This window comes from Argopecten irradians, chromosome 2 (assembly GCF_041381155.1).
Source record: "Argopecten irradians isolate NY chromosome 2, Ai_NY, whole genome shotgun sequence".
NCBI lineage: Eukaryota > Metazoa > Mollusca > Bivalvia > Pectinida > Pectinidae > Argopecten > Argopecten irradians.
Genome location: NC_091135.1, coordinates 31,961,289 through 31,988,390, shown reverse-complemented (window position 1 = coordinate 31,988,390; position 27,102 = coordinate 31,961,289). Strand labels below are relative to the sequence as shown.

Below are 27,102 nucleotides of genomic sequence, written 5' to 3'. Positions count from 1 at the left end.
ACACGACGTCATTGGGGATCCAGTTTCCATTTACCATTTACAGCCTGTATTTTCACTTTGTCTATTGCTTATTCACATTGCTCACCTTTGTTATTTGCAATTTCCACTTTCGTTTTGGCTGTACCCTGTCATTGCCTTATACTGTTACAAGCTTACCAATTTATAGCAGCACAGGTACTTAGCTCGCTGGCAAAAATATATACATAAGAATATATATACCCGGTAAGAGATAAATTCTCATATATTTTTTGTCAGCGAGCTAAGTACCTGTGATAGCAGTGTACAGTACAACCGACTGACCATGTGTGCTATTTTTGAAAGGCCGGCCCACTACCTTTCCAGAGCAAAATTTAAAGGTTTCTTAAAAACATTAATAACAAAAGAAAATACATATCGATGGCCTAAGATGAGGTAACAACACCAAACATATGCAAGATTTCCTGCATAATATATTATAACTGTGGACATTTCACTGTTTTGCCGTCTTGCGCAGTAATATTTATGACTTCTGTGCGTTATTTAGGACATTTTCGGGAAATATAAGATAACCCTCGTTATCACATTTTCATTTTATTTATTTCAATTAATTTTTTCAGAAGATATTTATTTATGATGAGTATAGTATTAATTGTAAGTTAGTAACTTTTGCGACTCTACAAAATTATCGATCTTGTTTTCATTCCCATTAAAATCTGTTTTGGAAAGGTAGTGGCTTTAAAGCCGTAACATGATGTACAAACCACACCAACCCACTCCTTTTACACAGAATCATAATCTAATGAAAAATCTCCACTGTTAGCAAATACAGCTACAACAACGAAAAGTATTTTTATAACTACCGGTACATTAATTCTATTGAAATTTGGTTTTTGAGAAATCAAATCAAACCACATGATACAGGTATATCATATATATATCTGGGCCTGATCATTAAGAGACAATAGAAATTTATTGCACAGAATCAAATTGTTTGTAGCAGTGACCTTGACCTTGCAGTTTCAGACATGAGAAAACTATGCAATGCAAGCGCAGTAATTTCCTTAAGGAAGGCATATCCATAAAGTTCGAGTATTATCAGCCCAAAAGAACTTTGATTTATTGCATGGAAACAAAATTTCTATTTCAATAACAATGACCTTAATCTTTAAACTAGTAAAATCCCATGAAAAAAGGGAAGGAAAACGTTTATGAAGTTTGAGTTTGATCAACTAAAAATAATTTCCTGATAATAAGGACACCGATATAGCAATACCTATGCAACACAAAAATGGCAGATGATTGACGCCACTAAAAAACAAGCAGGCAATTAGCTGTTCCATTACAAACATCAAATACTTCAATCTACTTGCATGTGTGAAGTGTGAGGTGTGTGTTTTGGGAGACTGCGGTATGTTCGTGTTGTGTCTTCTTGTATAGTGGAACTTTTGCCCTTTTTATAGTGCTATATCACTGAAGCATGCCGCCAAAGACACCAAGCAACACATCCCACTCGGTCACATTATACTGACAACGGGCGAACCAGTCGTCCCACTCCGTATGCTGAGTACTACTGTAAGCAGGAGCAGAAACTACCACTTTTATAGACTTTGGTGTGTCTCGGCCAGGGGACAGAACACAGAGCCTTACATGGGAGGCCGTCCTTACATGACCCTGGCTGTTAATAGGATGTTAAAATAATCAAACAAACAAACAAAATCAATCTGCTGCAAGAATATTTTATTATGAAAAATAGGTACATGTAGTACTTTTGTAATTCTACTGACAGAAAATCAGAGGTGAAGAATATTTAATACTTGCACTATCAACAATTGTAAACATAACTTGAAAACTATAACTTCTCTGAAACATCTCGCATCCAGTGCGTGTCAAGTTGGGAACTCAAATTTTAGACGTGCTTTCTTAGGATGGACATGTTACCATTCAAGCAGACAACAAGTACAATACACAAACAGAAATCAACAATGGTGTCAACATAAGTCTCGGACAAAGTCGCAAATTAAAACACTATGTAAATATTTAGTAAATCAAGACAAGAAAATAATTTATATCGGTCAATTAACAATAGTAATGAAACATTACTAGATGAATATAAGTGAAGAGGAACATGGTTTAATTTATATGGATGACAATGCTGCCCTTTAACAAAACAATAATAAAAATCTATTAACAACTAAATTTTCTAACATGTTGTTAGCACTATAATGTGCAGGAACCTAAAAGTAGGTTTGCAAAAGAAATTGAAATAAAAAAAACATAGCTGGTACATACTGGAAACAAAAATGTCTTGGTGCTGGCACAATAAAATTTTAGTGCAAAATTGCATATGGAAGTTACTGGCAGGCAACCAGTTCTCATCAAGTACCCATTCTCGCCATTGCATATATACTTGTAGGGTCACATATGAATTTTGAGACAATTTTTTGTGGAAATCAGCATGGGAGTTTATTGAAGTATTGCTTGGATATTGTACAGATACGCATGCAATATCTATGGTAAGAATTGTATTTGATGAGAACTGGTCGCTGAACCAGTGTTGTAATAATAAAATTGCACATTCACAATGATTTATTACTACCAGGTATATCAAAGACTTGGAGAAAATGTGTTTGCAGTAAAACATGGACATAGCAAGCATGTTATAGGAACCTTGACGGGAAATTAAAAATGCTACACTATATCACTGTAGATCAACTTTCTTTCGCGGCTTTTAAAATTCACAATTTCCATTTCAAAACAAGTTTGCAAAGATAATTATTTACATATTTAACAATTGAGTGATAATTTCTATCAATATAGATGATGTAGATATTAATTCTTGGAGATAAACTTTCATGAATTTACTTGGCACATGAATGGAAGTTGGTTTAAAGTATAACCATGCAACATACAACGTAGATTGGATGTGATAAAAACCAACTAAATACTTTTATTAACATAATTATCTTTCCTATATTGTAACCACTGAAAAGTATAGGTGGTATTGACTTTGTCAAACTGAGCACGTTATATATATATATATGCGCTTCATTCTATTTTCTTCTTCTTCTTTTTCCATTATAGTGAAGTCTTCTTTATTATTTTCATTGTAATCACTCCTCAAATTAACAAAGACTTATATGATTGCTATAAAGCTGTTGATTAAATCGGGATATATCTTTTCGTTTTGAAGCTTTTTATCAAACCACCAAACTAGTACTATGGTCGTTTATTTTGGCAGGCATCAGTATCACATTTTTCTAATTCCAAATTATGGCTCATAATATTTCTTTAAAACTAATTAACATCCTCTGGCATCTACTAACAAACAAACATAGTACATGTATAAACATGTTAAGCATTCAGCATTTCAATACTGACACTAATAAAGATCAATGTGTTAAAGTGAATAGTCGGGCAAAGAAAACCAGTCTAAATGCGTTCATTGGCCTTCAAAATGTTCTCACATATTAATACGACGCTCAAATTCTGCTTACGTTTCCCAGTTCTGACCATTGAAATAAAGAAAAGTTGAAAGCATTGAAAGCGAGACTGCGTGAAAATGTAACCACGGACATAGTCAGCCGGGAGGACGTTTTAGGATTCCTATACTTTGAATTAATTTCTACTTACGCAGACAGATTTTGACGAGAAAGTTTATTTTTCTATTCCATAAGAAATTATACTGGATACATTCACACCATTTTTACCGACTTTAGTCATCCTTGCCAGACTGTTCACTTTAAATTTTGGTACGTTGGTCATTAAATATCAGTCAGGTACATACTACATAATAAACCAAAATATAACACAAGTTATACCAAAACCCATCTTAAAGATGCTCCACCACTGACAAATGGTATTTTTTCTCCATCAAAAACAGGAGCAGACAAATTTAATAGTATTTTTCTTCAGTTACAAAAGTTACTTACCGTATTCAACCCAATAAGCATCCATGTTCCTATAAGTGCCCCTCCCCATTTTTGAGGCCTTGATTTCAATTGCCCAGGCTTAAATAAAGATCAAAAACTGCATAGATTTGCAAAAATTTCGTCTTATTAGCACTTTTTCAATTTTGAACGTTCTGGGCGCTTGTTGGGTTGAATATGGTGCTTTACACCATTACCATCATTGAAAAGTTTGAACTTCTAATTTTTCTTAGAGATAAAAAATAATTTATTGCATCCTGAAAAAAATACACAGCATTATGTCCTATTTGGAATGAAGTACTGATAAGGCATGCACCAAAAGCCATTTTTTTGTGGTATTAGACATATATATACAAGAATAAACACCAATAATTGCTAAAATGATGAGTATCGTTTATGCTATGTCGGCGATGGAGCATCTTTAAAATGCACAGGGTAATTAGAGCAAAAGTTCTATTAATTCGGTATAGGTACTTCTCAAATGTATATCAATTGGGAGAAAAAAAACCACTTATAGTACATGTACATTTCAAACTGAAGGATTTGAAACAATTGGGATGAAAACATTAACCATGTCTTTCAGACTCAAGCTCGAATTTGATTAAAACCATATGGTATTACATAAATCCGACTGTTAAACAGTATTGTTACTGAGAGAGGAACTCTCTCTCTACAGCAGCAGCCATCTCATCATCAACAGACCCGATTGATTCACCATAGTCCGATTCACTTGCACTGTCCTCTGCGAAGGCCTCAACTGTCTTTTCGAACTTGTCCAGTTCATTTTCACTCTCCTCACCCCCCTCATGGTAAACGTCTGCTGGGTCTTTGTCATGAGATGGACTGTTTTCGTTTGAGGTTGACTTTCTACCTTTGGCCTTCCATCCTCTCGGGAAGTCTCCGGTCATACTCTCCTCACTAGAGGATTCATGTATAGATTGTTGACTTAAAACTTTGGATCGAATCCTGGCATCCCTTTCCTCATCGTCCTCGTCTGATTGATCCCCGTCAGACTCGTCCATGAGTTCCTCCACCTCCTTGTCCATACAGGCAATATCGTCATCAGAGAAAGCATACAGAGGATTGTAGCTGGAGGAGAATCGCTCCTCTCGACTACCTACAGAATTTTCTGGTTTGGATTTTTTCTCTATTTGTTTGATGATGTCTTCATCTGACATCTCATCGCTGTCCTCTGCCTTACGTTTAGAATTCCTCGCCTTTTGTCTGAATACTTCAGGACTGTTGCGTGAAGATGAAGGACCAGTCTCTGTGAGTAGAAACAAGCGTTCATCCACCTTTTCATATCTTTCCCCACAGCACCACAGCCAGTTAGGCGTGACAATGTGAACACCTTTTGTTTTCTGAGCAGTCCGCACTTTCACTGTGCCTAGCAATGCTGCAACCACATGTGTGGTAGCATCAGAATTACTGCCATCTCTTGGCACAAAGTTTGTCTGTATGTTTGCTCCTAAAGCTTTAGCGACAATATAAGCCCTGCTTTTCTCTGGTGGCAGATTGGTGGGGAAAACACCGCTAAACAATATATTGCAACCCTTGAGCACCTTTCGTTTTACATAGGGGATAATGTTTTTGAGATCTGGATATTCTGTTTTGTCTTTAACAGTCTTATTTTGTAGTTGATCGTACAGATCATAAAAGGCTTTGTGGATACGCGAGAGTATTTCTTCCAGGTAGATGAGGTAGTCATCATCATCATCCCATTCTATTTCCTCATTTTTGTCTTCCTCATCTGCTTTTTTGTCTACATCCTCCTTTTTTTTACCATCGACTTTCATTTCACTTTCACCTTTTTCACAGTCGTTTTCCTTCTCATTAGTGTACATTTTATTGTCACCAGTTTTAGTGTCTGATTTTTCTGTTTTTTCACTTTCTATCTCCGTGGCAACCTGTTCAGGTGTTTCACATTTTGAGTTGTTTGTCTGATCACAATCTTTCCCCCCTTGTTCACTACTTCCGCTTGAGTCAGTTTTTATTTCACTGTCCCCTTCTACCTTTTGATCTATGGATTCAGATTGAGTAGACTTAACATTATTATCCTTTTTCTTATCACCTACACTTTCTGAATCCTTTTCTTCTTCTTTTTCTTCATTGACTACCTCCTGATCTATGGATTCAGATTGAGTAGACTTAACATTATTATCCTTTTTCTTATCACCTACACTTTCTGAATCCTTTTCTTCTTTTTTTTCTTCATTGACTTGCTCCTCCTTCGATTCTGACCTTGAAATCCGTCTGACCTTATGAGTAATAGGCTCACTATCGTTTTCAGTCTTTGTCATTCCAGGAGGAGCGTTAATATCGGCAGTACCTTGGAAGAACCTGTAGGGCTTCACATGGATGAGGTTTGGGGAGAAGTTCCACACATCTTCTCTGTCATCTATAATACACACCATATAGTCTCCACAAGGAAATAAAGCCCTGAAACACAGCACAGAAAAATCTCAGTCAAAGACATACATATACCAGAGCCAAATATCATATTTCCCAGACTACAAGTTGGAAGAAAATATCTGCACCATTTACAGAATAGGAATAAGACAGCAAATAGATAAGACTTTACCTTAACTTTTCTAATGGTTTATAATGCTTTCACTCAACAAGAAATGGAGGAAACCATGAGGAAATTAATTCATAAAGACAATACAGATATTTTTACTGTAAACATAGATATTGTCAAGTGCGGACAGCTTTCCAGCAATTGGTGAGGTGATACGTTTCATCTGAAGTCTAATTCACATAACAAGAATATTGCTCATTGCACTTATAATTGCAATTCTTGATATGAAAGCAAGTGAGTGAGGGGCACTTATTGGGACATGGGGGCAATTATTGGGTCAAATATGATACTTACTTCAAATTAGCTGTCTTTGAGTTTTGGTTGAAACACTCATCCCTGGATAGAATGCGGTGAGAGAAGTATCTCCCCTCAGGATCGAGGAAGCGGGCTATTGTGTGGGCATACCTACGTACACCAAATGTACAAATGTGTAGTTCATACATCTTTGAGATTGTTTCCAGAAACTGTTTGGTCTTGGGTCGGATACGAGTGTGGTACCACATCTGGGAATTACCATGGGGAAGTTGGAAATGATAAACATCCTGAAAACAGCAGAAATCATAATTATCACACAATATGAAAATCTTCACTTCCTGAAAATAATGTTTACAATATTACATATTTTTCATTTTTGAAACATAAACATTTTGAAAAGAAAGGTCAGAAGATAAGACAAACAGAACTTGAAGTCATCATAGTCTCTCCATCTGAACAGAGCATTCATGTAAATGTTTCCCTGTGCAGAAAAACACGGTAACCTCTTTTGTTATTTTGTACAATTTTGCAAGGTTCAAAGGAAAACAGATTTCAAGCTTGAAAAAAATTGCAGGTCTCATTTAATACAGCAATACTTGTACTTTTCAAAAACTGAAATGAAGTTTTGGTCATATTCAATGATAATTCCAATACAGGGGTTTAGAGATACAGGTACTAAAACAACATGGGCCTAATACAATCAGTTTCACCTTTCGGAGACAGGTACGTCAAAATATGATGTCACAATCACAAGAAGGTGGGACTAATCAACAGTATTAAATTGTACATTAACCAATGTCATTTTGGTGTCACAAAACTGACAGATTCCATGTAGTTGAAAATATACACAATCAAAATGATAGCACATTGTAGACTGAATCATCAGTCTGTTAACACTGTCAACAAGTTAAAGAGCTGACAATGAACGTATATACCCTTAGCTAATTTCAGATACATTTATATAGCATAATGTGTTTCTTTGGAGTTGATAACAACAGATACATTTATATAGCATAATGTGTTTCTTTGGAGTTGATAACAACAGATACATTTATATAGCATAATGTGTTTCTTTGGAGTTGATAACAACAGATACATTTATATAGCATAATGTGTTTCTTTGGAGTTGATAACAACAGATACATTTAACTTATCCAATACTTTAAATCAAACAATTAACAAAACTACCATTTGAATCATATCTTGGTTCAGATTTCTGAGTACAAAATGTACGTATGCGACATATACCTGACAGATCGGCCATATTTCCTGAAAAAGTGTATAGACAGGTATGGCGATGCTCTACCACAAAAAGTGCAAGCTATGTCAAAACTTCAGTCACAATAATTACTATGTAACTTAAGTCATTTGTTTTAAATGAAGTTTGTTACTCTATTTTGATTTGAGACATCAGGAATTTTTTTGCGTAGTCTCTTTACCAGGTCATATTACGAAAGAGACTAGGCAACAAAGACACGGATTTCTAAAAAAACAACAACACATAAACAAATAAAATGTTTACCTTCAGATTGGCAGGAATATTGTCATTAGTTGTGTGAATAATTGTTTGATCGAGGTCGACAAGAAGCACCAATTTCCTGTTTTTTAACAACCGGTCCTCATCTGCTTTCCCAAGCTCAAGGGCTTGCTGTAATACATAGTAATATCAAAACAAGATAATTAACATGCACAATCATATTAACTATAGCACATACATATTAACTACACAATATATCAATCATATTCCACATAGAACTTACTACATGTTAGATTATACAATCAAGCTTATATAATGATGTATAGAGAATTTAATACTGGTATTTATTTCACACTTTTTTATGACAAAAACTGAGTATATTCAGATAAATCATTTTCATGAGAAAGTTCATAAACAATTCATAATTATTGAACAATGTAAATGAAAAGATACATTAAATATTGATAGCAGATTTCAAAGTCTGTGATATGTTATGTATGTAATACAAAATGCTTGTACAGAATCTGTAAATTTATAAGTGAAAAATGTGTGTAATAATGTACAAGAGTTGTATATTTCCCTTGATTTTAATTGTTAATTTATGCAGAATATGTGTATTATACACAAGAGTGTACTTAAATTACCTCTTCACTGACTATTAGTTCTGGGATACTATGAATCATGGCTACAGATGCTGACACAGGAGCTTTGCGGTCCCCAGCCAAGCCAGCCTTTCTACAAACAAATATGACTTGACTTTGTGTTGAAGAAGCACTTCTCATGCGGTAATGTTCATGACACTCAAGGACAAATACATGTACAAATATATTACATTACCTTCACAACTTGTTTTACCATCAACATAACATAATCTGACTGCACAATAATTCACCTAATTTCAACCATTAAACATCACTTGCCTAACTTATAATAATACTGGTCATATACAGTAAAACACATCTATAACAAACTTCTGGGGACCAACAAGATTACTAATTGTTAGGCCTAGTTTGTTATACATTTATAAAAATTTCATAAACATCATGATCTTAGAAGTTTGTTCATCATAACCATGAACTCACTGAAGTGTATTATAACCATCAACTCACTGAAGTGTATTATAACCATGAATTCACTGAAGTGTGTTCATTATAACAATGAATTCACTGAAGTTTGTTCATTATAACCATGAATTCACTGAAGTTTGTTCATTATCACCATGAATTCACTTAAGTTTGTTAATTATAACCATGAATTCACTGAAGTTTGTTCATTATAACCATGAATTCACTGAAGTTTGTTCATTATAACCATGAATTCACTGAAGTTTGTTCATTATAACCATGAATTCACTGAAGTTTGTTCATTATAACCATGAAATCACTTACAGTATCCCCCTTCCTCCTCAGTCACATATGGCAGGTAATGACTATGACTTATAATTATTTGCCAGTTATAAAAACTGCCCCTGAGTAAAATAAGGGTAAGGTCAATACCTAGTAGCTTTCTTGCTTGAATTTTACTAAAGTATTATAAATTGTTGAATCTTTAGTAACTTATTTTATGATTTTTATTGGTTAGAAGTCTTAATCATAATATTTTCTAGGTATATACATATAATAAGTTAAATTGGAATAAAACATTTTCAAAGACAGTTATAGGTAAATTATTTTAGTTTTTGGTTTTGTAAAATATTTACTCTATTATATAAACTGTTCAACTTTATTTCATCTTCTGCTTATACTTTTAACTGTGTCCCCCCAGAATCCAACAGAACCTTGCAGTGGGAGAGCTTGAGCAATGGATTTGGAGATATATTATGTATATCTAAAATTAATGACTCTGTCAATACAAGGAAGCAACACTGGAACCCATTTGTTGAGACTCCCCTACTGCTACACATGTACTTACTCTCTCAAATCTGCTCCACAGTCTGCACACATGTCCTTCATCACTGTTGGGTGGGTACATGACTGTAGCATCAGTACTGGACATCTGAAAATGAAACAATGTGTATTATATAATAGCATCCTTAGTCTATTGTGATGCTCAGAAAAGATGCTACATGATTTAGCTTGTCTACAATATCAATGTTATGTTGTGTTATTCTGTTGCATATTACAATGCACATGTTGTTCATAATAATAGGACTCTTTCATATGTAGGTATGAAGGTTATTCAACAATATATAGGGACATTCTATCTGAGTGCATTTATCATAGTGTATTTATTATATATATATGTGATTATGGGTTCAATTTTACCCCAGCTTGTTGCAAACTGCTCTCACTCCTGTTACATTTGGTGCCCTAAAGTACTGAGAGGCTTTAATTCTTGGACATGGGGAGAGGACCTTGGTTGGTGTGTCAGTGTTCAAGAGCGTACACATTTCTAAGGTGGGAGTAAATTATGATGTTGCAGCTTTTTTAACCGTTAACTTACTGTACACATATGACAGTGATATGATCTGCTTCTATCTTCACTTTATTAAGAATTTTCCTTTTAAACTTTTAATACCTGATGAACAGTCCAAGTTGGTAGTACCCAGTGATTTTTTTAGGTGCATTGGGCGTCGAATAAAGGTCCCTTCCCCTAGAGAAATTTTGCTGTATTGTCCCAATTTTATGTAAATATTTTCCCAAATAAAAAAAAAAAAACTCTTTAAAATTTACATATTTCAAGAAAAATACACTGTAAATTTTTCCCAATTGAAAAGGTACAGGCCCCTGATATCATTGAATAAGAAAATCACTGGTACCTAATTAAAGTGGTTGACATTTAGCTCGTTATCACAAGGTCACTGGTTCAATCCTGAATGGCTGCGCACTTTATATGTGCATCCTTATCAATTTTTGGGGTGATCATTTTGCCAACCGAGATGAAACTTTAAATGACATGTAGACTACTTTGTCAAGGATTATTACTGAGACAAAATGGTGAGAACAATAAATGTTTGAAACAATAAAGTACAATTACAATATTTCAAGATTATCTAATTACCTTGTACTGTAATTTGTAAACGCAAGAAAATTGGATGTAAATCTACTGCAACATGTGTCTGAATGGTTGCATTTCTACTTTTTATGAAGAAGTCTCTGTACATGACAATTTTTAGCCAATACTTCATTTATGATTATTGGATCATGGATAGGCCTAATGAAAAATGATGTTTGATTTAACTTCTAGATTTTATAAGCCTGTTAAAAACTTTATTATGCACAATTACGTATTTCTAAGCATGAAAGTTGTATGTGTGTGTAAATGAATGTATAAATGCATGCTAATGTTACATTAGGCTTAGTGTTTTGTTGTTGTTGTTTTTTTCTCCATAAAATTTACCCTGGTTCAAGGAGTTCACCTTCCTTGGCCATTGTTTCTATTACAGTCCCGACTTCCGTAGCCTTTATCTTCAATCCCTTTGACTTATCTGTATCGTAAATACACAAAACAGCGCCATGTGAAACTTTATAACCCTTTCTAACTTTCCATTTCACTACTTTTATAGCACAATCTCGTGGAGCACAAACAAACTTGGAGGACTCCATCTTGCAACTCCGCAGAAAATTTGATAAAAATAATTTTTATCGTTGATTATCATACGATAATAAAATATTGTCTATAGTGCGACCGCTATATACTATACGAATTTGAAACAAATGTTGACATTAACAATCAGGTAAATTAATTCAAATAAATTTTCAGATTATTGACCAATCAGCGCAAGAGAAAATCTCAGTGAGATAGCGCGAAATTTGAGTTTGATTGTATTCAAGACATGTAAGAAGAACATGACTTGCGAGAAAGTAGATGTCGCTTACACGAAGTAAAGGTACAGACAAAACATAGAGATTTATTCTTCAAAAGTTATTGTCTAACCACATAAATTGGGTAATACACAGTAATAGCGGATGGCCACACACAGCTGGTTTGTCACATAACAGTCAATCACTTTTCAACCAGATTTATATACAGTACATTAGGCCTATTTGAAACATGTTAAAAAGCGATCTAATTTTCTCATCATCATTGTTACTTAATGTCAATTTTTTTAACGAAAATTTAAGACATATCCCCTAAATATTCCGTCTTTAAAGCAAGTTATAAACGTCGTGAAATTTAATAAACTCTACAATGGTGTTTCGTTTGACTCGATAAGACAAGCATTTGTTGAGAAAAACGGTTTTTATTCCCGGTATTCCCGGTTCATAGGCGTCTCGCGTGGTGTTTAGTAATGTAAAGAGACAGACACGAATCCTTCTCACTTATAAATCCTTGCCTTTACAATGCTTGAACACATATGCTGTTTGGATGTCTAATGTCATATAATAACAATTTACTGTTGAAATCTGTCAACTTATATATATAATTATGACAAGGAAACTTTGTTTACATTTCCTATATTACTGCAGTCAACTGAGTACTGGTGAGCATAATATTGTCTTTGCGGCCGCCAAAGGATCAGTCTTGTGACCAATAAAAGACCGAAATCGTCATTTAGTTTATTATGAATTCAAAGCAAATCTGTCATCTCTGAAAAGGTAAAATGTGTATTAAGTAATTATTTTATTTAGATTATCATAATCATTATATGATGCAAAATCTTACTGAAGCGTGAGCTAGAAGAAGTTCGATCATGCACTGGGTTTGTATTCATACGTCATTGCGATTACAATAATTTGAACGCAACTACCCTCCCGTTGACTATATAGGGGCATATGTAAATATATTCTACTGTATGTCCAGATTTCCGAATATCTGGAGCTAAAGACTAATATTTCATGATACATACATGTGCAGACACTAGAGTGTTATGAAGTTAAGATTGTCTGCAAAGCTCCTATATCTGTAGCTACTGTTGTAGCGGAAAAGATATCACCTTCTAACTGAAAAGTCGGTCATAAGGTGATATCTTTTCCATTACAACAGTAGCCATTGCATCTATACTATACAAGTGTAGAGACGATCAATTTTATGAAAGGACCGTTTTATGCTTAGATAATTACATTTACTAATTCAAAATGACCATATATATAACACATACAAAAATGTTTGTTACATTAATTTAGAACCAGTTGTTTACTTACTAATTGTTTTACAATGCATGAAGAATTTTCTTGCATCTTATTCTTACAGAATAATTATAAACACAACAGGAGATGGAGGGGGTTGACACACCCACTAATATTGTGGGCAGGTCGTTGGGTTCCCGCAGCATACAGAGAAGTACTCGACGTTATGCTACTTTTGGTCGTACACCACAGAGTAGGAGGATTGCGGTTTCAGGTAATCATAAGGTTGCATGCACATGTACATTAAACTTAGGTCAAGATCCATATTATTTAGAAATTTTCTTTAAATCATTAATTTTGTAATATATGTGCTCATAAATAGATATGAAACAGATTAGATGAGAAATATCCTTAAAACTGAAGTGAATTATGGGAAACACATTGTAAAAATGATGATTGTATAAATACTATGTGGATTATGCATGTTTGAATTATAGAATTAATATTAGCTTTAACTCATCGCAAAACAATGATGATTTGAAAAAGTTGGACACATTGTGGTTATAACTTAAACATGCATCCATTATTATTTTTGTATCTATATAGAACGTAAATCAAGACTGAAAAGGACACCAACATCAAGGAGATCGGGTATGTGCTTATTAATGCCATTGATATGAAGACTGACTCCAAAACCATGAAACTGTGGATTTTTGGATACCTAAGTAACTTTTTATGATATGATCTTTGATTGTGTTGATGAAATTAATTGAGCCCACCTGGTACAGGTATTCAAAATTGCCCCTTCTATATCTAAGCATATGATACTGACCTACTGTATTGACACTTTTCGAATAACTCACAAAATTGGTAATCAACAGATCATAGACTTGTTTGTGTTCACATTGAATTGTCACATATCTTGAAGCAGGAAATATTTATACTAAACTGATAAACATTGTCAATATAATATTGCGATTCAAGTGGTTATTTTGATTAAACAAATCAAACAAAGAAGGAAAGTACTATCAATGATGCAAACTTTCAATTTCAGGTAGAAGAGATGATAGAGATGAACCACAAGACTTCAAAGGTAATATACAGGTGTTCTTTCACCCATTTTGCGCCAAATTTGCTTAAAGCTGACAATGCAAGTTAAAAAGTATACATTTGAGATGGGGGGGGGGGGGGAATCAATATTTTTTTTCTTCTCAAAATTTGTTTCTGAGTCAACCCCTTGCGTTTCTAAGGACGGGCAGTCACCATTTTGTTTTAACTATGCTTAGATACAACACCGGGTACCGACCCCTATATAAAGTACGTGAACCACACACACGTGCAATCAGTCGAACGCTTGCTGTTCAAGGTAAACAACTAACACCTGACCGGCTCTAGATCTACTGTACTATATACCCCAGACATATTTACGTGTAACCTGAGACCGTGGCATAAGAATAAAATGGTTAGTGTGTTCAATGTTTTCTCAAATAAAGTTTCTAAGAACCATTTATAGATCTATACAGTTGAATAAAATGTAATGAATGAATTCATACCTTCTTTCCACGTGCGAGATCCATTTTGATTATATTAACATAAACAAACTCGGAACCCTTAATAGCAGATAACATTGTCAAACTGAAAATAAACGTTGCATTCACCATACAAGGTTTCATTGGAGTAATATTGTCTGTTAGATCCCAAAGTATCTCAAATATAAGCTAAAATCTAAATGACAGCATAGAGGAGTTGACATGTTTGCTTGCTAAAACAAGCCCTACACATATTTACAGGTAAGGGGTTTGTTTATGTATTAATAGGTGATACACAGTGGACAACTGCTAGGTGTATATGTACATGACTGAGCGCACGTGTGTCAATCCACGTGATTTATATAGGAGTCGGTAGGCGTCTTGTATCCGAGCAGAGTTCAAACAAAATGGCGTCTACCCATCCTTAGAAAAGCAAGGGACTGTCTCAGAAACGAATTTTGAAGAAAAAATAATCATAATTTTTTTTAATCTCAAATGTATATATTTTGAATTGCATTGTCAGCTTTAAGAAACGGAATCAATAAACAGTGAAACAAATTAAATCAGTACATATATGAGGTTTTAATAAATTTTATTATTACAAGCTTGCCGGTAGTATTATCTTGCCAAGAAGACACCTTTGCTTCACATTTCGACGTTTCTGAAAGTTTTAATGGAGAGGGGAAAACATGTTTTCTATTTCACGGGCAATGCAAATTCAGAAATGTGAGAAGTTATATTAAAAGGGCCATTTAGTGGGCAAATTTATTCCTGGTAATATTTAATGACTGTCCATTCTCTCAAACTTCCTGCCTCCTATAACTTGTCACTGTTTACTCTTCGTGTTAAATACAATCTTCCATTTTAGGGCTGACCAACAAAACCTGGACTTCATACAAACTGACACCCCTTTATGGGTTTAGTACTAACCCTAAAGAACTCAAGAAGACTGCCAATGCCCTATCAGCACACATAGAAGCGGTGAGTTGCAGTTAGATTAAGTTTCACAAACATTTTTATTAAAATGTTGGCCGATTTTAACAGAAGGTACTGGTATACAGTACATAAATTTTGTCTTCAGAAAAAATATGTTATATTCAATTATTAAAGCAAGATTTCTTACCAGTAACAAATATTCCGTCTTTGCATATTACTGAGTTAACTCCCTTGCAGGTAGGTATTAACTGCGATGTCATTATTTTTGTGAGCAAAACATGCATCATTTTTTCTCAAGTTTGATGATGCTCTCACAAAAATACGTCATTATAATCAATATCTACTAGATAACTCTGTGATATGCAAATACAAACTGTAATACCAAAATCCATATCTATTAATGTACAAACTTCATTTTCAGGAAAAAAGGAAGGGTATTTTTATGGACAATACACTGATTGGAAAGGCCTATATTAGTATTTACAAGGACCTCAAAGTGACAGATTGTAAGTATGATAAGGTTAAAATAAAATCTTTATACCTTCACTATTGTCACCAAAGTATGTCTGATCCCATCCCGCTTTGATATATGTAGGTCGAGGCATTTACAAGCTAATTAAAATAAGACTTGAAATTCCGCTCCACTAAGATGCACTAATACAAGATCTAACAACTCCCCGCTCAGGATCACTTCAGCATGACCCCTGGCCTAGGATCAGAACATCTCAGGAGGTACTGTTAGACATTTTTTACTTCCAGGAGAATCACCCACACCGACAATTTCATAGGTGACATGCTTATTGACTAACCATAGGGATCATGCTGAGGCAATCCTAAATGGGGAGTTGTTAGATCTTGTAGTGGAGCGGAATTACAAGTCTAATTTTACTTAGACTGAGGTATTTATGTCTAACAGGTATTTCTAATTGTGACGTAAAATTATCTGATCTTGATGTGAAAGAACTGTTGTATCATGGTTACCAATAAAGAATGTTTACCTTTTACAGTTTTGGCTGATTTGACGGATATGAATTATGTCAATTAGTATGAATATTATATCCTGTGTTCAATCACCAGTCCACTGGGTTACATGAACTTGGGTTGTAAAAAGCTGTCTAAGGATGTGGAAACTTATAGGAGGGAGAAGTGACATGGGACAGTGTTTAGTGGAACCCAGACTTAAAAAGAGGAGTGAATTGTGACAGTATTTTGAGATTTTACACATGCTTATAATGTAACATGTAATGAATGTCAAATTGTGTAAAATATTGCAGTTGATCCAGAGGCAATCCAGATCATAGTAAAAGGGAAAAATCCAAAGGGCAAGTATACCATATAAAACAACCATATCCAATAACAAATATATATATAAATGATTTATGCATAGTGGATCTTACATGGGTGACAATGTGATATGGAATTTATGAAACAAGTTCAATAATTTGATATGCCACAACAGACCATGCGAAATACGTCGGTCCGTCGGACAATGTCAGGTAAATTTGCCGTCGGTCCGGAACCGTACTGTAAAGTTCCGGACCGACTGTCCGGTTTTAGAATCTACCCGTGTCATGGTCCCGAACACGCTTGAAAGTTTATCATAGCTGCCGCCATGTTACGATATTTCGACGGGGCTATACCCGGCAAAGCTTTAAAGCGTAGGGCTTCAACACCGGAACGAGAAGCTAAAAAACAGGCTTCTAACAAGAAGTACGAGGAAAAACGACCTTCTCGTCGTGTTAGTAGTAAGTGGCAAGACGGAAGACCATGGCTTGACCTCGATTTCTCCACTAACTCGATGACATGCAAAATCTGCATCGAACATTATCGTATGCACAATACGAGTACATCAGCTAACCTGAGAGGTAATAACACTTTTGTAACAGGTTGTAAGAATGCTAAGATCTCGGCTGTTGTTGATCACGAAAATAGTTCAGGTCACAAAAAAGCGGCGGAGCTCCAAAATAGTAATAGTTTTAAGAATAAAGGGTATGGATGAAATGACTGTTTGAAATTTTGTTGTATTTTGTTGACAACATTGCCAAACACTACAGCTGGATTAATCTTATACACAGGAAGACTCTTATCACCTGGAAATAAAAATGTAATAGTATTGTAAGGCATGTAATGTATATCAGAGACAGACTCAATGTCCGGTAAACCGTTAAATTTTGTCAGACCGAAATGTCCTGTGAAATTTTTCCCGGTCTGGTAAACATTCAGAGTTCACCAGACCGAATGTCCTGTGAAAAAAAATCATATTTCGCATGGTCTGCCACAAGCCTTTAGGCCAGTGGCGTATCAAATTATTTAACTTGTTTACAGATTGAGATAACTCTGTAATGTGCAAATAACATTTTACTTTTTAGAGAAGACAATGTGAATTTAGCTCGTAAAATAATTATGTCAATGAATACCTACCCACAAGGGAGATAACTATGCAATTTGAAAAGGTGAAATTAGATAATTACTTTAACAAAAGGTTAAATGGACAATTGCTAATCTATAAATAATCTTTCATTCTTTTGTGAGAAAAATTGTCTCAAAACACATTAAATACTTCTCTTTACTTCAAAATTGTGCTATTCAGTTTGGATTTAAATTAAAATAACATAACGGACATGATAAAATTATGAATTTGATATTAAAAGTGTAATTAGTATATACCTTTTATTAATGTGTTATACTTTTTACAGAAGAGGATGTGATACAGCTGACAGCAGTTTTGTGTGGTGTAGACATGCAGGAAAACCCCATCAAGTTGACCATGCAGAACAATTTCACCTACTTTCCTGTCATGTTGGTGAAGGCTTCTGTCGCCATGTCCAGTGCTCTCATCAGTTGGCTGGAGGTAAACGTTTCAGGCTGAATTTCATGTAGATTGTCAAATGTATCTAAAAAGTTGAAAGGGGCAGAAGGGCAAAATAATTTCATCATACTGTGTCACTTTATTAATTTAAATATTCAAATCAATTTACTTGACATTATATCACACCGAATCCACCAAAAGGTGAGGTAATCTTGGTCTTCATGAGCATCATCTAAATTCTCATCCAGTACATTGGCTGGTGATAATTGTTTTGAGATTTTTTCTTTATGTTGAGGTTGATGTTCCTATACATTGGTTAGAAGTAACTTTGGAGGTTGATGTTCCTATACATTGGCTAGAAGTAACTTTGGAGGTTGATGTTCCTATACATTGGCTAGAAGTAACTTTGGAGGTTGATGTTTCTATACATTGGCTAGAAGTAACTTTGGAGGTTGATGTTCCTATACATTGGCTAGAAGTAACTTTGGAGGTTGATGTTTCTATACATTGGCTAGAGGTAACTTTGGAGGTTGATGTTCCTATACATTGGTTAGAGGTAACTTTGGAGGTTGATGTTCTATAATGATGTTGTTCCTATACATTGGCTAGAGTAACTTTGGAGGTTGGTTCCTATACATTGGCTAGAAGTAACTTTGGAGGTTGATGTTCCTATACATTGGCTAGAAGTAACTTTGGAGGTTGATGTTCCTATACATTGGCTAGAAGTAACTTTGGAGGTTGATGTTCCTATACATTGGCTAGAGGTGTAACTTGTATTGGAGGTTGATGTTCCTATACATTGGCTAGAGGTACTGAGGTGATGTTCTATACATTGGTAAGTAACTTTGGAGGTTGATGTTCCTATACATTGGCTAGAAGTAACTTTGGAGGTTGATGTTCCTATACATTGGCTAGAGGTAACTTTGGAGGTTGATGTTCCTATACATTGGCTAGAAGTAAGTTTTGAGGTTGATGTTCCTATACATTGGCTAGAGGTAACTTTGGAGGTTGATGTTCCTATACATTGGCTAGAGGTAACTTTGGAGGTTGATGTTCCTATACATTGGCTAGAAGTAACTTTGGAGGTTGATGTTCCAATACATTGGCTAGAAGTAACTTTGGAGATTGATGTTCCTATACATTGGCTAGAGGTAACTTTGGAGGTTGATGTTCCTATACATTGGCTAGAAGTAACTTTGGAGGTTGATGTTCCTATACATTGGCTAGAAGTAACTTTGGAGGTTGATGTTCCTATACATTGGCTAGAGGTAACTTTGGAGGTTGATGTTCCTATACATTGGCTAGAGGTAACTTTGGAGGTTGATGTTCCTATACATTGGCTAGAGGTAACTTTGGAGGTTGATGTTCCTATACATTGGCTAGAAGTAACTTTGGAGGTTGATGTTCCTATACATTGGCTAGAGGTAACTTTGGAGGTTGATGTTCCTATACATTGGCTAGAGGTAACTTTGGAGGTTGATGTTCCTATACATTGGCTAGAGGTAATTTGGAGGTTGATGTTCTATACCTATAGACTGGAGGTTATGTTCCTATACATGGTTGAGGTAACTTTGGAGGTTGATGTTCCTATACATTGGCTAGAGGTAACTTTGGAGGTTGATGTTCCTATACATTGGCTAGAGGTAACTTTGGAGGTTGATGTTCCTATACATTGGCTAGAGGTAACTTTGGAGGTTGATGTTCCTATACATTGGTAGAGTAACTTTGGAGGTTGATGTTCCTATACATTGGCTAGAAGTAACTTTGGAGGTTGATGTTCCTATACATTGGCTAGAGGTAACTTTGGAGGTTGATGTTCCTATACATTGGCTAGAGTAACTTTGGAGGTTGATGTCTATACATTGGTAGAGTAACTTTGGAGGTTGATGTTCCTATACATTGGCTAGAGGTAACTTTGGAGGTTGATGTTCCTATACATTGGCTAGAGGTAACTTTGGAGGTTGATGTTCCTATACATTGGCTAGAGGTAACTTTGGAGGTTGATGTTCCTATACATTGGCTAGAGGTAACTTTGGAGGTTGATGTTCCTATACATTGGCTAGAAGTAACTTTGGAGGTTGATGTTCCTATACATTGGCTAGAAGTAACTTTGGAGGTTGATGTTCCTATACATTGGCTAGAGGTAACTTTGGAGGTTGATGTTCCTATACATTGGCTAGAGGTAACTTTGGAGGTTGATGTTCCTATACATTGGCTAGAGGTAACTTTGGAGGTTGATGTTCCTATACATTGGCTAGAGTAACTTTGGAGGTTGATGTTCCTATACATTGGTAGAGTAACTTTGGAGGTTGATGTTCCTATACATTGGCTAGAGGTAACTTTGGAGGTTGATGTTCCTATACATTGGCTAGAGGTAACTTTGGAGGTTGATGTTCCTATACATTGGCTAGAGGTAACTTTGGAGGTTGATGTTCCTATACATTGGCTAGAGGTAACTTTGGAGGTTGATGTTCCTATACATTGGCTAGAAGTAACTTTGGAGGTTGATGTTCCTATACATTGGCTAGAAGTAACTTTGGAGGTTGATGTTCCTATACATTGGTTAGAGGTAACTTTGGAGGTTGATGTTCCTATACATTGGCTAGAGGTAACTTTGGAGGTTGATGTTCCTATACATTGGCTAGAGTAACTTTGGAGGTTGATGTTCCTATACATTGGCTAGAGGTAACTTTGGAGGTTGATGTTCCTATACATTGGCTAGAAGTAACTTTGGAGGTTGATGTTCCTATACATTGGCTAGAGGTAACTTTGGAGGTTGATGTTCCTATACATTGGCTAGAGGTAACTTTGGAGGTTGATGTTCCTATACATTGGCTAGAAGTAACTTTGGAGGTTGATGTTCCTATACATTGGCTAGAGGTAACTTTGGAGGTTGATGTTCCTATACATTGGCTAGAAGTAACTTTGGAGGTTGATGTTCCTATACATTGGCTAGAAGTAACTTTGGAGGTTGATGTTCCTATACATTGGTTAGAGGTAACTTTGGAGGTTGATGTTCCTATACATTGGCTAGAAGTAACTTTGGAGGTTGATGTTCCTATACATTGGCTAGAAGTAACTTTGGAGGTTGATGTTCCTATACATTGGCTAGAAGTAACTTTGGAGGTTGATGTTCCTATACATTGGCTAGAGGTAACTTTGGAGGTTGATGTTCCTATACATTGGCTAGAAGTAACTTTGGAGGTTGATGTTCCTATACATTGGCTAGAGGTAACTTTGGAGGTTGATGTTCCTATACATTGGCTAGAAGTAACTTTGGAGGTTGATGTTCCTATACATTGGCTAGAGGTAACTTTGGAGGTTGATGTTCCTATACATTGGCTAGAAGTAACTTTGGAGGTTGATGTTCCTATACATTGGCTAGAAGTAACTTTGGAGGTTGATGTTCCTATACATTGGTTAGAGGTAACTTTGGAGGTTGATGTTCCTATACATTGGCTAGAGGTAACTTTGGAGGTTGATGTTCCTATACATTGGCTAGAAGTAACTTTGGAGGTTGATGTTCCTATACATTGGCTAGAGGTAACTTTGGAGGTTGATGTTCCTATACATTGGCTAGAGGTAACTTTGGAGGTTGATGTTCCTATACATTGGCTAGAGGTAACTTTGGAGGTTGATGTTCCTATACATTGGCTAGAGGTAACTTTGGAGGTTGATGTTTCTATACATTGGCTAGAGGTAACTTTGGAGGTTGATGTTCCTATACATTGGCTAGAGGTAACTTTGGAGGTTGATGTTCCTATACATTGGCTAGAGGTAACTTTGGAGGTTGATGTTCCTATACATTGGCTAGAGGTAACTTGGAGGTTGATTGATGTTCCTATACATTGGCTAGAAGTAACTTTGGAGGTTGATGTTCCTATACATTGGTAGAGGTAACTTTGGAGGTTGATGTTCCTATACATTGGCTAGAAGTAACTTTGGAGGTTGATGTTCCTATACATTGGCTAGAAGTAACTTTGGAGGTTGATGTTCCTATACATTGGCTAGAGGTAACTTTGGAGGTTGATGTTCCTATACATTGGCTAGAAGTAACTTTGGAGGTTGATGTTCCTATACATTGGCTAGAGGTAACTTTGGAGGTTGATGTTCCTATACATTGGCTAGAAGTAACTTTGGAGGTTGATGTTCCTATACATTGGCTAGAAGTAACTTTGGAGGTTGATGTTCCTATACATTGGCTAGAGGTAACTTTGGAGGTTGATGTTCCTATACATTGGCTAGAGGTAATTTTAGAGGTTGATGTTCCTATACATTGGCTAGAGGTAATTTTAGAGGTTGATGTTTCTATACATTGGCTAGAGGTAACTTTGGAGGTTGATGTTCCTATACATTGGCTAGAAGTAACTTTGGAGGTTGATGTTCCTATACATTGGCTAGAGGTAACTTTGGAGGTTGATGTTCCTATACATTGGCTAGAAGTAACTTTGGAGGTTGATGTTCCTATACATTGGCTAGAAGTAACTTTGGAGGTTGATGTTCCTATACATTGGCTAGAGGTAACTTTGGAGGTTGATGTTCCTATACATTGGTTAGAGGTAACTTTTGATGTTGATGTTCCTTTACATTGGCTCCAGGTAATTTTGGAGGTTGATGTTCCTATACATTGGCTAGAAGTAATTTGCAGACGACCTTTGCTTATCACTTTAAATATTGGCTTTAAATGTTATGTTCTATTGTTATAATTATGCAATCTAATAATGTCCATTTGATCACCAGATGCAATACGACTGTAAAGTAACTCCTCTCACCTTGTCCTCATATGACCTCGCCTGGACTGTGTCAATGTGGAGTGGAATGGAAAATCAGAGTAGGTATTTAGTCTTGGTCTATTGTCTGTTCACCTTGGTAAATGTGAAAAAAGGCAGGGGCAAGATAAAAAAAGAAACAAAGAAACTTAACAAATAATATACTTTGATCTATGCATTACTTATCCAGAATGTGTTGCTGTTCATTTTAGGTACCCTAAATCATACAATCTAACTAGTTTTTGTTAGCTTATGTGCTCTAATCATTCAACATGTTAATCAAAAGGTCCTGTATACTATTATGATATTTAGCATGTTGATGTGAAAACAGTTTTCTCTTGTATTGAGGCCTTAATTGGTCAGTTACCTTGTACAGCCAATAACTTTGTTTTAACTGAAATTTTTATTTTACAACCTTCTTTAGTCAATAAATACATGGAACAATATACAGTACAAGGAACAGTGTAGCAATATCATCGATAGTTTTAAGATCACATATTTATGTTCATGCAATAATCCTTTAAAGTCTTCTGAAACACTATAAGTTCCAGGTTTGGTTACACTTGATTAAATATGTATTTATTACCCTTTGTGTATTTAGATGGGAAGACTAAGCCAGTCGAGTTGCTGTATGCTGTGCCTAAGGAATGTGAAGGTCTGAGCCGTATAACTTACAACATTGACCCTGAGGACTGTAAGGATTTATGGGAAAGGTAAGACAGGGTTGAAAATACTTGACAGTGTTATTATGTGGTACTGGTGTAGGGAATTCTAAAAGACAGCACACACTTTATAGACAATAATGGGACATTTCATCAATACATGCAGTGCCCATGGCTCACATACACAAAAGATTTTATGACACCTGTGGTGACAGCACTATGAAAATGCTTTTAAAAAGTGAAAGGACTATGTGGTTTGGGCTCTTTCTGATTGAAATATTTTGGCTGGTCAACACGAGGCTTGCCGGGTGTTGTCAGTCAAAATCTATCCATCATAATTAGTCCAATTATCTTTTATGGGTCCTACCTTCATTACTTCTTGCCAGACTTTTTCCAAGATCACATTTTCATATAGGAAATCAATGTGTCGTGTACAAAAGGTAGATTTTAGTTTTTAGATTTGATCTGATTTCATGGGATCTTCTGATGATTTTTATGATGGTTTTAGGATGTAAAATGTGTGTTGGTTTGTTAGGTACTGGATGGAGATTTTGTCATCATATTTCAAGGGTTTTCTGTACATAATCAAAATATTTATTAAATATACTAACCTTGGATGTAAAAATTTGTTTTGACAGAATCCATGATAAAGACAATATCGACTTCTCCAGTGAAGAGGTTCAGAAGTTCATTCAGAGTTTGGAGACTCATTTCTTTGAAATTTTCAAAGTGAAACTTTCAGTAAGTAGTCATTAGTACCCTATCAATTATCTGTCGTCATTGTGGTATTGTATAAGACTAAGCTGAAGAGTCTGTGAAGTTCCAAATATGTCAACCCCATCATTGTCTAAATGTTGTCTTTTTAAATTGACTTAATAAAAAGTTGTTTCACCTGATCACATATCTCAGCAAAAAAAATTTCTCATAAATTCTAGAGGTTAATAAAGCAATTAAAATGTCCCATGACCTACAGGCTAGGGTTTGTTGTGACCAGGTGCTTGAAAACCAGCAGCTAGTCTTCCAGTGAATTGATATCTAAATGTGCTTATTGGTTTCATACTTAGTGACTAAGCGAGGAAGAAGATATCTGTTCCTTATTGTGTACATTGCCACATATCATTACTAGGATTTATAGCCATCAGTAACAATGCCATTTTCACTACTACAGGCAATGTCCCTGGTTCGGATCGGAACTCCGTTATGTATGCTGGGCACTGAGGGCCGGTTCAAGGTATGTACTTCAGCTTTTTCAGCTGGATAGCTTTACAGTAAAGACATGTCTATAACAACTGCTGAAAGGGAGACAGACTTATAGAGGTTTAGTTTCTTGTGTCAACAAGCCATTATAATGTAACAATACTTATTACATATCAAAAATTTAAATTTCCTAACATGTACTTTACTGACAAAAAATGACACAAAAATGAGCCAGATTTACACACCTTGTTACTGGTATGTCACTATATCAATTAATTTATGTTTGGCCTAAAGACCTAAAATCACTGAGGATCCCACAAAACTGATCCTACATGTACCGGGTACATCCTATAAGTTTAAAGTCTGTCCCACCAGACGGATTAGATGATAAATGTTAGGGCTAAAATACCCCTGTTTGATTGATATCCATTTTGAAACCATTCCATAATTTTCACCAAGATAAAAAATCAGTCTTTCACTTTTCCTAATATCCTCTTTGTATATACCATACTGCATCATTCACTATAGTTATACTCCTCAAGACATCCTATGATTCATTTGTGATTTCAGTGATATGTAAGTGAGTGGTGCCAGGAACAGGGTATAGAGAAGGGAAAGTCAAAATTAAGGCGAATGAGATGTTAGATGAATAATTTATGATTTTACTAGTTTTATTATATGCCAAGGGAAGGGAGATAACTAACTTGTTTATATCTCTTCATTGGTAATTTGTGGGTGTAGTATGTAAATTTATAGCTTAATATATAGCCAGAGGATTCCTGCCATGCAGATAGTTGATTTACTGTGTCTATATAGTAATAACCAGGGGTACAGGGAGGCAGTTGTTACAGCAGGTTTAATTGTTATTTAAAATGAAAGGTGATAACATGCCGTCCAATTTCGTTCATGAAGAGATGTTAGCACCATGTTAAGAACTTGAGTTAATAAAGTAAAGTGAAAGTTTGATTGAGACATTCTTATATTTGACATCAGATACTGTAAAAACTGATCTCTGCACAATCATCAGCATGGCAATATATAGAAAATAAAATAATAGTGCAACTATATTTTAGCAAAGTATTTCTCTCATAAAAAGCACTAAAATAAGAGTACCACTAAAATAGGTAAGTTTATAGTATGTTAACATTGCGCAATAATAGGATGATGTGTTATAAACGTTTACATGTATATGGGAAATGTCTTAATCAGGCCCTCTGCCTTTTTATGTTGTAGATATTTTTATCGGACCAAGTCCACATTCTCCTGCGACACCTGACAGAACTTGCCATTGGACACACCTTCAGTAATATCCTTGGTGTAATGTAATATCCTTGGATTCATTATCTACTTCCTGATCTTGACTAATGGTGACCTTATCAACTTCTGACATGTGACCAGCTGTGATCAGTTATATTATATACCTTTTTCTGGTCAGAATGTTGTTACTTCTGTGATAACTATTCTTTACATGTTCAAATCTTCACTGTGTATGAATTCATCCATTCAAGTCTAATTTTAAAAGTTTAAAGCTTTAAAAGAGAGACATTTGTCTATAAAACTTCTCTGATGCATTTATTTATTGGTATTAGTAAAAAGAAAGTTCCTGTTTTTTCATCTCGTTACTTGATCAATGATCATACTATCTTATCCGTCTTCTCCTCCTGTAGTATATATTTGTATATTCCTGTGCAATATGTTTATTGTAAAAAGATGTTTGTAAATAAAATGTATATATAATATATATTAATTTTAAGTAATCTTTTAAGAAAACTTCGAATTTTCTGCTTCTCTAAGGCTGAAAATGCAAATATTATTTCTCCGGTAAATTCACTACATTTTGTATTTGGAAATACCAGTACCTGTATTTGTTGGTATGCTATTCTCAATGGTATTAAGCTCTGATTTTATTACAGTAATACTTTCCAAATTCTAAGGAATATAATAACATGAGAAAATTCAGAGTTGTTTTCTTTATT

The 27,102-nt window shown here is 35.1% G+C and overlaps 2 protein-coding genes across 4 annotated transcripts; one reads left to right on the top strand and one right to left on the bottom strand.

The window, feature by feature from the left end:
• The first annotated feature begins 24 nt into the window (after positions 1–24).
• LOC138315166 (centromere protein L-like) lies at positions 25–26,865 on the top strand. 2 transcript variants are annotated; one of them, XM_069255968.1, is made up of 13 exons: positions 25–46; positions 13,349–13,498; positions 13,831–13,875; positions 14,279–14,317; positions 15,622–15,734; positions 16,111–16,195; positions 16,964–17,011; positions 18,386–18,540; positions 23,239–23,329; positions 23,869–23,980; positions 24,568–24,670; positions 25,098–25,160; positions 26,360–26,865. In XM_069255968.1, the coding sequence occupies exons 2-13, from the start codon at positions 13,372–13,374 to the stop codon at positions 26,450–26,452; spliced, it is 1,074 nt and encodes a 357-aa protein (XP_069112069.1). In that variant the 5' UTR covers positions 25–46; positions 13,349–13,371; the 3' UTR covers positions 26,453–26,865. The 2 variants fall into 2 exon arrangements, with proteins under 2 accessions (XP_069112069.1, XP_069112068.1); XM_069255967.1 differs by lacking the exon at positions 25–46 and adding an exon at positions 11,932–12,044.
• On the bottom strand, positions 1,696–11,855 carry LOC138315163 (RNA polymerase II subunit A C-terminal domain phosphatase-like). 2 transcript variants are annotated; one of them, XM_069255961.1, is made up of 7 exons: positions 11,555–11,855; positions 10,127–10,210; positions 8,860–8,950; positions 8,261–8,386; positions 6,778–7,025; positions 6,082–6,344; positions 1,696–5,976 (listed from the first exon to the last, which is right to left on the bottom strand). In XM_069255961.1, exons 1-7 carry the CDS (start codon positions 11,758–11,760, stop codon positions 4,553–4,555), a joined length of 2,442 nt encoding a protein of 813 aa, XP_069112062.1. In that variant the 5' UTR covers positions 11,761–11,855; the 3' UTR covers positions 1,696–4,552. The 2 variants fall into 2 exon arrangements, with proteins under 2 accessions (XP_069112062.1, XP_069112061.1); XM_069255960.1 differs by having other exon boundaries at positions 1,696–6,344.
• Positions 26,866–27,102: the final 237 nt, after the last annotated feature.

Coding starts and splice junctions, on each gene's coding strand:
- LOC138315163 (XM_069255960.1), bottom strand. CDS start 11,760: ATGGAGTCCTCCAAGTTTGTTTGTGCTCCACGAGATTGTGCTATAAAA. Junction 8,951..10,126: donor TGTGGAGCAGATTTGAGAGA/GTAAGTACATGT, acceptor ATTTGTTTGTAG/AAAGGCTGGCTTGGCTGGGG. Junction 7,026..8,260: donor ATATTCCTGCCAATCTGAAG/GTAAACATTTTA, acceptor TGCTGTTTTCAG/GATGTTTATCATTTCCAACT.
- LOC138315166 (XM_069255968.1), top strand. CDS start 13,372: ATGGAGGGGGTTGACACACCCACTAATATTGTGGGCAGGTCGTTGGGT. Junction 18,541..23,238: donor CTCTCATCAGTTGGCTGGAG/GTAAACGTTTCA, acceptor TTTGATCACCAG/ATGCAATACGACTGTAAAGT. Junction 25,161..26,359: donor GCACTGAGGGCCGGTTCAAG/GTATGTACTTCA, acceptor TTTATGTTGTAG/ATATTTTTATCGGACCAAGT.